The 10,390-nt window shown below is 35.7% G+C and overlaps 1 protein-coding gene across 1 annotated transcript; it reads right to left on the bottom strand.

Moving 5' to 3' along the window:
• Positions 1 to 2,561: 2,561 nt before the first annotated feature.
• On the bottom strand, positions 2,562 to 9,862 carry LOC107284971 (cytochrome c oxidase subunit 7A-related protein, mitochondrial). The gene is made up of 3 exons (XM_015813106.1): positions 9,712 to 9,862; positions 3,981 to 4,115; positions 2,562 to 3,273 (listed from the first exon to the last, which is right to left on the bottom strand). Exons 1-3 carry the CDS (start codon positions 9,781 to 9,783, stop codon positions 3,130 to 3,132), a joined length of 351 nt encoding a protein of 116 aa, XP_015668592.1. The 5' UTR covers positions 9,784 to 9,862; the 3' UTR covers positions 2,562 to 3,129.
• Between the last annotated feature and the right edge of the window lie 528 nt (positions 9,863 to 10,390).

Below are 10,390 nucleotides of genomic sequence, written 5' to 3'. Positions count from 1 at the left end.
TTTTTTTTTTAGTCAGACTGGCAACATCACCCACGGCAGCTGAGGTGGTGGGTGCTTCCATTCAGGGCTCTAGCAACAAAACACCTACACCCCAGGCTTGATCAGTTGATTACTGCCTCTGTACCACCTCTGCTACAGCCAGGTTAGTTCATTAAGCCCTTATGACAGCACAGCTGCCTTAAAGGCAGCCTGGTCCACATATCATTTGGAGAAATGTATGCAAAAATCACTATCAGCTTCACTGCTCTGTGAAGAATAACCACATTATTTATTTATACTGCACCATTAACATGCACGGCAACATTTATAATTGAAAAGACGGATTCCCCATTCTGTGGTGAAGAAAGGGAGGGAGGGAGGGAGGGAGGGAGGGAGGAAGGAAGGAAGGAAGGAAGGAAGGAAGGAAGGAAGGATATTTCAGGAAAAGGAGACCAGTTGGAAGTGGAGGAGTCTTACAGAACATTATTGTCAAGGAGAGATTACTACCTATCAGGCTATATATATTTCTACAGGGGTGGAGGATTCGTTAAAATTATCTGACTAAAGTGCTAGATGGATCTAGATTATATCTGAATATGATTGGAGAATTTTATCCATTTTATCTATACAGAACAGAACAGCTTTGTTTTTCCATTATGTGGAATATTCCCCCTGAGCTGAAACAGTTGGTGGCTCATTATGAAAAATCTGCATTTTTCTTTGAAGAAAAAATCAGATCCATCAATCATAGGCCAATTTCAAACAATCCATTTGGGAAAGGTGATCAAGAAGTCTCATAGTTCTAGGCTTATGTGCATGTTTAAAAGCTAATTTCATTTGTCCTTTTGATAATAATTGTTTTAAACACCTTGGTGGAAACCTACCTCTCTGGATAGGGGGAAGGAACCCTGATATTTTTCTAGAACTTTTTATTACTTTTAGTACCATTTTTGGCATTTTTTTTCCTATTTAAATAAATCTGTTTTTGATGTTTTACAATGTTCATTGAACAGTAGAATTTTGAACATGTCTCAAGAGTTGCTTTTGTTCTTGGCATCTTTACCCGTCTCAGTTCATTACGAGACATATTCAGTACATGTCATCAAAGAAAAATGCACAAGTAACACAGAACTGTAGAAGTGGTGTTACAAGAACGAGCACCACTTCTACAATTCTGTGTTACTTCTGCATATTTTTCTTTGGTGATATGTACTGAACAAGAAGAAAAGAATTAACATATAAGTTGCTCAGTCAAGTTGAGAAAGTGCAAACAGATGACAAAGGCAAGACAGAGTTGAACTCTTATTTGGATTCCATCTTCTCCAACAAAGTTGCTTCCAGGGGAACTTGAAAAAACAGGATGAAGACTAGGATTGAAATTCAAGAGGCTAGAAACATGGTCAGGTGATACCTTTTTACTTACTTAATTTAAATCTCCAGGAATAAATGAACTGCATCACAGGTATGAATGGGCTATCCAATCACATTATCTTTTGAGAAATCTTGAAGGTGCCAGCTGGATGACTTTGGACAAGTCACTCCCTTCCAGCCCTAGGAAGGCAGCAATGGAAATCCACTTTTGAAAAAAATTGTCAAGAAACTGCATAAAATGACCTGAATGCAAAAACCCACTATCCTTAAAAGATACGGGATTGCTAAAGATGTAATACAGTATATTATCTTCAGCAAAGCTGACTTAGTATCCAATCACAAGCTGATTAATAAATTAGGTATAGGTGCATGACAACTGAATATATTATAGTTCATTCAAAAGCATACTCAAAAGTGCTCATGAGTGGTTCTACATCTAATTAGAGAGCTATTGAATTGACAGCCATAAGGGTCAGTCCTGGGTCCTGTATGCTAAAATTATTTTATTAAAAAAAGAAGTGTGAATATTTATCAAATTTTCAGTCAACAGAAATTTGGGAGAAACAGCTAATAGCTTATAAAAAACATTCAAAATTATTCTGATTGATAAGTGCAAGTAACAGAAAATTTGAGACAAAGGAAGCAAAATCAAATGCATAGATAGAAGATGTGGAATATCAATCTTGGGAAGATTATTTCTCAAAAAGTTCTTAGAATTCAAGTATTAACTAGGTCCAGTCCTGCTTAAGTGTGTTGCACAAATAGGGCCTTTTGTCACACCTCTGCCCAAAATCATTACATAGTTCATATTAATTTTATATATTTTTACTAGTTATTGCCATGTTTTTATTATTTGTCACTGCAAAAATATTTCAAATGTATTTTACTAAATTAGACCAATTCTTAGCTCATTGGGGCTGATTTAACAAAGAGAACAGAACTTAAATATAATGATGTTTTCAATTTTAGTTTTGGTGAAACACTAAACCATTTTATAAAAATAAAATAAAAATTCAGTTATATCTACTTTTGTATAACTGGATTTGTGCAATTTTAATATAGTATCAGAAAATAAATCAATCAGCAATCCAGTGACAAAACTGGAAAACAAACCAACATTTTAGAAATTATTCCATTTTATCCATTTAAGAAAAGTCTAGACAAATTTGCAGGGATAAATTATTTATTTTTCTGTATTTTTTCCAATGTTGAAACAAAAACATTTCCAAAGTGATGGGGAACCATTGTGGAATTAATGTGCTACACAGAACCTTAAATGCAACACTCTTTCCAAGAAATGTGCAACTCAGAAGCAGAATTAATGAAATGTACAATTATTCAGAACAGAAAGTTGTGGTAGGTTAGAACAAAATATTTATTAAATATGACTCCACAAAAATTACATCCAAAATGTTAACAGATGGTAACATCTTCAATGTCAGATTCTCATCTCTTTCTCTCACGCACTGCATCAACCATCAAGTTATCACACCTTATTATTAGGAAGTTCTTCAGACTAACCAGTCTACATGAGTTTTATTTTATTGACAGTTCTGAAGAGGAATCCGCAAAACTACATAGGTGATAATGACATTCTCCACCATAATAGTGATTTTACTCTAAATTCCTTACATTACTCTATGTTTGTTTTTAACTCAACTCGAAACCCAAGAATATGCAATATATTATCATATGACTTCATTATAACATCAGAAGGTTAAGTGCAAGTCTTCCTTTTCAGAGCACAGTTAGATGACGATCTTTCTGGAAATACATCATTCACTTCTCTCTTTTGGGACTGGTGGCCATATAGAGAGCTATCAGACAGTAGATGGCCCCTCCTATTGTTAATGCCATAGTGGTCCGGTAAAGAAGTCGATCGGGAAGGCTTCGTTTCAGATGTACTGGAATATCATCAGGCCTCTATCAACAAATTATATACATATGAGTTAATACAGTAGGGAAATTAATATTTATGCAAAACCTGGGAAAAAATTAAATGGAACCTGACAACCTAGCTCATCTTCAAATAAAATGTTCTAGTTATCTGTCATACATTTTACATAAATTTCAGAATCCTGAGAAATCTGTCATTTAAAAATATGTAATATAATTTTCTGGATTTGTTAGTATGAGTATCTATGACCATTTTTTTTTATAACTACCTGGCTCCTTGTCCCATGACTTTTCACATTAAGAAAGTGTTGCTATGCAAAATGTAAGTTCCAGTACTATTTCTAAGAATGACTTCAAGGCCTAAATGGGCAACATACACTTTCTTACAAAAATTAAAATGATTGGCAGATACAATCCCACAAAGGACAAACTGGCAAAGATGTTAACTTATATTATTCAAAAATAAAACAAGACAAACAAGACCAAAGAAGCAAATAAAATATGCACCTTAAAGGCTATATTATTTGCATAAAAATATGGTGTTAGGAATGCTACTATAGAAATAGAATCCATACATTCTAAGTGTAACTGTGCATGTTCTGTGTTTTTCATTAAATATACAGACTTGAATATAGTGGGGGAAAAAGAGATGCTAACTTCTAAGTATGACAGGCAGAGCTGAAACATATCAAGTATGTTAACAGAATGTTTACAGATTAAAAAAAAATTCTCACCTGAAATAATTTCTGCAGTTTTGGTACTTTGTTCTTAACCAAACCCCCAACCTTGTTTGGTGTGTCTGAAGCAACTTTAATTGGGGTATCAAATATCACAGCTGGAGACTCCACAGATACTACTGGCTTGAATCCCTAAATAAACAATTGAATTTATGCAATTGAAAACATTAATTAGCAATCAACAAAAGAGTACAAAACAAAAGCACATCTGATTTCACCTGGAATGAAAACTTTCTAGATTGTGGATTTTCATATATTCTGTGCGCTGCTTGGAGTGAACAAGAATAGGTTAGAAAACTTGGAATACTCCAGAAACATTGACAAAATACATATTTAGAGCACAATTAGTTAGGCAGCCCAAAGATTTCATTAACATGGAGAAGGGGCTTTTCCCCCCCAATTAACGTCAAAATTGTAGCCACAATAATGTGACTAAAGCCCTGACCTTCTGCATGTATGACTGTGGCCATCATATTGACTTTTCTGATCATTTTGCAGATATCTGTGACTATTGCAGTGTTTGTGTGCCCATCAGTTGTTGTGAAACAAAAAAACCCAATCATTCATTACTTCAGTCCATACAGTACTTTCAGGGTTTCTGGCATGGGAATAAATTTGAATAGTGGAAGAAGAATAACAAGACAGGGTACTATTGCTCAGTAGGATAAACTGAAAAGCTGGGGAATGCTTAATTGTGGATGTACACTTTCCCCTTCCTGTCCTTTCCATAGTGTTCAATGCAGTAATAAACCCATCTTGCTCAGTTATCTCAGGATATTTATGAACAGTACAGTAGTACAATCTTAAAAGTGTGGAAGCTGCCTTTTATACAGATGGGGGGGGAAAATAGAGACAGCAAGTTTTATTCTAAACCAGCAATTCATTTACCTTCATTCCTGTGGAATTTTGATCACATTTATGAGCATTCCTGAACAAACACTAATTATGGGTTGAACACATTCCCTTCAGAATGCAATGTATCTTTATGCATTCAAAGTGAAGACTTAAAATATAAATGATTCTGAAAAGCTTTACTCTCCCCACCCCCAATGGCAATTTGTAATTCACAACTGAATTTAATAAGGCTACATTGACATAAACACATTATGGAGCACAACTACAATCACCTTTATACAGATTCTCTAGTTTATTATTCCAGACAGCAAGTGTGAACACAATGTGCTGGGAATTAAATTTCCATTTTAACAAGGTTAATAAGTGTATACTTGAAATTAATGCCTACTAATTACTTTTTGTTAGCTCATCCATCAAACTGCCTGCCAATCAAAAACACTTTTTAAAAAACAAATGGTGCATTTAGTGTAATTATATTTATCAAGACATGCAATAGGATCCCGGCCAGTTAAACAGCAAGTTATCTGTGTCTGTAACTTACTTGTTTCAGTTCAAAGTGTTGTTTTTTGAGGACAACTTCTGAACCTTGATTTATATTGATATTTCCTTTATATTTACAAACTGTTGTATGTAAGCTTGGTCTCTTTCTTCTAATTAGAAAGTTGCCATGAACTGAGACACAGTTAATCCCATTTTTAAAGAACTTGCTGCTAAAGAAGGCACATTTAAAGATATTAATATTTTTATGATTATTCAAGATGGGGAGAACAGATTACTATTTTGAATCTTGTAGCTCAACAACAAACAACAATTAGATGCTCAAACATATTTACTTGACTGTGTAGTTAGCTTGAAAGCAGTAGCTATTTACAGAGCTTATTGGCTCGTTAGCTTTTTGGTTTTATTTTGTTGCACAGAATCTGTATGCTCTTCATGGATATGTATCTCTCAGTTCAATCATTAATTTTGAACCATCAAGTAATGAAGTAATTTGAAAAACATGCACAAGAATAGGAGAGGAACATGTGTCCTCTTTGCTATTCTCTTCATGGTGGAAATAAAGAAACATGAACTATGAAATAAACAACGATGAACCGATTCCCATGTCATTCAAACCATACTCAGAACAAGCCAGGTTATAAAGTCAACTTTAGACTATGCTGCAATGTCCTGTCTTATCCTTGTCCAGTTTATATGGAATAGGAAACTACACTTAAATGGAAGACAGCCTAATTTGTTAATTTGTTTACATAAGTCAAATTGACTTGCTATGAGTTTGTGTAAATCAGATTTTAAAATTATATTTAGAATGCATAGCTAGCCATTAGCCAATGCTTCATATATCATACTTTATATTTTGAATTATTTTAAAAATAGTTATATTTTATCTCTTTCAAGATTCATTTATCTTTCAAATGAAGGGCTGAAATCATTAATAATTTGTTTTTATGCTATGTGGCTAAAAGGATGCATTATAGAGATGCACTATGGAAATTATTTTTTCCCATTTTTACTTTTTATCATCAGAAGGACAGTATAAGGCAGGGGTGTCAAACTGTCAGCCAGCGGGCCAGACGGGTCATCCCAAAACCGCGCCCATCCCATTGCCAGCAATGGAGAAAAAGCTCTGATATGTCGTGCGACGTCACGTGACGTCTCGAGTTTGACATGCCTGGTATAAGGTGTACTGATCATTTGTGAGAGCCCCATGTATGTCATAGACCATGGTTAAGGGAAGAACTTGGATGATAAACATACAAATACAAACAACATGAAAAAGAGTAAAAGAATATAATACAGATGAATAAACTAGGACTTTAAAATTTTTGTAGAAGATATACCTTTCTAACATAACATTAACTAATTGCAAATAATTACATGAGAATCAGTTTGGTGCATGGGATAAAGACAGCAAGCTATAACCTGAGAGCCTATGTATTCTAGCTTCACCTTAAGCATTAAGCTAACTGGGTGACTTAGTGCCAATCACTCTGAGCCTTAGGAAGAAGACACTTCCAAAAATGTTGTAAGAAAGCTGCAGGGACTTGTCAAGATAGTCATTAGGAATCAAGACTAACTTGAAGACATGCACACACAAAAATAGTTAAATATATTGTATATAGGTAATCCTTATTTAGGAACCATTTACAGTTACAATGATAATGAAAAGTAACTTTATGACCAATCCTTGCATTTATGACCATTGCTAGTCTGTAAACAAAGTTGAATTAAGATAATAAACACAGTCATGGTTTCGTTTACTGACCACTTTGCTTAAGAACCAAGTTGCTGGTCCCAAATGTGCTTACAAATGAGAACTACTTGTATACGTTACATTAAAAATTTAAAAGTCTCTATTAAACTTAAGCTAAAAGTCAATATAAGGAATCAGAGTTAACACAATTCACTAAATGGAATTATCTGAATTAGCTATAATGAACTCAATCCACACTACAAGAATCTATTCTTAGTAGAACTTAGATCTCTCATAACCCCAAAATATAAATTCTTTCTGAATATATTTGCAGTAAATTTAATATTCTTCTTCCACTGAAATTTTGATGGTTGCTATTTTTACTACTGCATTCAAATTCTACATCAATTTAATCATACAATCTCTGACCTGTTCCAATGTTCATCAGTAGTTTATAATTAAGGCACAATTAATATTTCAAATGTTTTTAACATTATGCTACAAATTAGTAGATATTGAGACTAATCAAATAAACTGGACCATTGTTAAGTGTGTTTTAAAAGATTCTATTTTGGTCTTATTAAACCTTGCAATCTGAACAAATTTGTTTAGCTAAACAAATACAAGAGGAAGAGATCCAGACTGATTATTTTCTGTATTTATCCCAGCTATTCAATACATGACTTATTATTGCCTGATCTCTTATAGATTTCTTCTGCTAACCTACAAAAATGTATGCTAATTGTCTGGAAGTCCTGCTCCTTCTACAGCAGGGGTGTCAAACTGCAGGCCCATGGGCCAGATGCGTCACGTAGAAGCCGTGCCCAACCCAGCTCTTGGCAAGGGGAAAAGTCGCGATACGTTGTGACACATCACGTGACGTGGTAAGTCTGACACTCCTGTTCTATAGATTCAACCAATCCATAAGATAAAATCCATTCTGAAATCCCTGCTAACCAACTAGCTAGGTTTACAATATAAAGTTCAAAGCTGCTAATTCATCTTGCTCTGTTGAGTAGTGTAGAATCTTAAATTTATTGCATCTAAAGATGTCTCTAATAATGTTTTTGCAAAACCAGAATTTATGTAGATCATAAGACCAGAATTTATACAGAATATAGACATTTTTCCTAAGTAGTCCTAGTTCTTTTAAAGCCAACAGATAAATGCAAACAGGTAAATGTGGAAACAAAGGGACAGTTCCTCATCAACCCTCCTCTCCCTGTAATCAGCATGAAAGCCAAGCTAAATGGCAGGCAAAAGATTTATCGTGCTTTTGCCAGCTCATAACTTGTATGAAACCCTTTTTAGGCTATGGTACTGAATGAAAAACTAAATATAAGCAAGTACTAATATATAAATTGTCATGGAAATCTAGACATAACCTCTATTTAAAGTAGTAATCAGTTAACCATAAAAACGAAATAAAATTTATTTCAACAATCCTGCTCCAAAGCAGAAATAATTACTATATAATAACAACATGCTTCTACCACTTCCTATGTCCTTTACTATAAAGGTCAAGAGTCTTAAAGACCTTGTCCTTGGAGGGTCATCATATTTACATGTGATTAGCAGGGTTTATCTCCATTTGTGATATCTGAACTGTAAATAAATCAATTTATTAAACAACTCCTATATGTAGAGGTTTTTCCTTTAAAAACCCTATCCTACACAATTACAGATCTTAATTATATATACAAATGTTCCTCCCAGCTTTTAACATATTAATTGATTGAATTTAATTTGCCTCTTCTCTTCTATGTATTTTCATTTCCATGTGGGTCATTTTTCCTCTTGACATGGAATTCTTTTTAATCAAAACTAAAAATACCTTTTTTTTTCTTTCTTGCACATTAGGAACTTATTTTATCTGAATTTGGAAAGATTCGGGCTCTGGAAGAAATCAGGGCCCTGAAGATTACTGATTCCTGTCAAAATTCATATAACATTAAAGATCAATAACTATTACGTTAAACACACAATATTGCATATTAGAGCCTTGTAAAAACTGGGGGGGGGGGATTTAAAATAGAATAATCAGAAGAAATGTCTTTTTTCCCAGTAAAAGGTTGTCCATTTTGGAATTGTTCTGAAGGTTAAAAAAAAACAAAAAACCTCTCCTGAATTAAATAACTATATACATGGGCTTTACGTCACTTGTACACAAGAAATCATAACACGTGAACGTTTGAGAGTCCCTCCTTCCAGACAAACTGCTCAAGGTCAAGCCCTCGTGTCCCTGGCCGTCGGTTGCTCCTCGTGCAACGGGAACACCGGGCGAAGCGGCCAGTCCGTATCTCCTTTTAGTCCAGTGTTTCTCAACCTTGACAATTTTAAGGCATGTGGACTTCAACTCCCAGAATTCCACAGCCAGCAATGCTGGCTGTGGAATTCTGGGAGTTGAAGTCCACATGCCTTAAAATTGTCAAGGTTGAGAAACACTGTTTTAGTCAATCAGCAGGTGCCACCCCTCCGCTGTCACCCGCGGACGGGAATCCACGTGTCCCTGCAGACCCCTTTGGCACCCCTTCGTGAGGCATCGCCCCCTCCCTTTCGCGTTCTCCGCCGCCTAAAGAGAAATGAGCCTCGTAGGCACACGTAGGGAAACCCTTCGCTGCACGGAATACAACTGTGAAGGTCGATTCGCCTGTCGCTCGGCAACGTGATTCTCGTTACCTGAGGGGAGCAGGCAGCGGAAGCGCCGGTCCCAACCAGCCTCTGCGTGAAGCCGCCGAATTTGTAATACATGACGGGACCTCGGAACGACTCCCCTAAGCTACATGTGCCCTCCCGCTTTGCAAGCAAGAAGGTACCCGGCTGCGACGTCTATGGCAAAAAGACCTTCCTTGCGACTGGCTCCTTCTTGGACCTCTATACCAAAAGTAGGCCCCAAAGGAGTGCCTGAAATGTTTTACCTCGAAGGAAAACGAAATGAAACTAAAGACATTAGCCAAGGCTATGAAATGAATTGTATCATGTAAGAATATGCATCATGGTGAAGTTAGCGGGGCCAGAAAAAAAAAGACATTTTAATTGGGCAATATTTTAGACAGCCTGAAAAATAAAAAAAAAAGTAGTGCGCTTGCGTAGTTCGTAGTCTGTATTGCCGGTCCGGAGAGGTAGTTATACGCAACGAAAGTGGGGGATGTTGCACTTGTTTCCTATGCTAGTCCAATTTTGGTCAGCTAGGTGGCAGTATGTAGCTGACCTTGGCCGAAAGGCTGTGTAGGGTCAGTGCTATGCCGGGAGAGGAAATCCCAAGGATGTGTTAGACGCGGAGGATAGAAAAATAACCTGGAAGAAAGCAGTGGTAAACCACTTTAATAAGAAAATTCCTAAGAAAATTACAAGGATA

The sequence above is a fragment of the Protobothrops mucrosquamatus genome, unplaced genomic scaffold, assembly GCF_001527695.2.
Source record: "Protobothrops mucrosquamatus isolate PMUCROS unplaced genomic scaffold, P.Mucros_1.0 scaffold139, whole genome shotgun sequence".
In the NCBI taxonomy this organism is placed as follows: Eukaryota; Metazoa; Chordata; class Lepidosauria; order Squamata; family Viperidae; genus Protobothrops; species Protobothrops mucrosquamatus.
The sequence above is the reverse complement of the archived record's forward strand: the minus strand, read 5'-3'. Positions and strand labels throughout refer to the sequence as shown.

Coding starts and splice junctions, on each gene's coding strand:
- LOC107284971 (XM_015813106.1), bottom strand. CDS start 9,783: ATGTATTACAAATTCGGCGGCTTCACGCAGAGGCTGGTTGGGACCGGC. Junction 4,116..9,711: donor CCGCTGCCTGCTCCCCTCAG/GTAACGAGAATC, acceptor TTGTTTATTTAG/GGATTCAAGCCAGTAGTATC. Junction 3,274..3,980: donor AACTGCAGAAATTATTTCAG/GTGAGAATTTTT, acceptor ATTTGTTGATAG/AGGCCTGATGATATTCCAGT.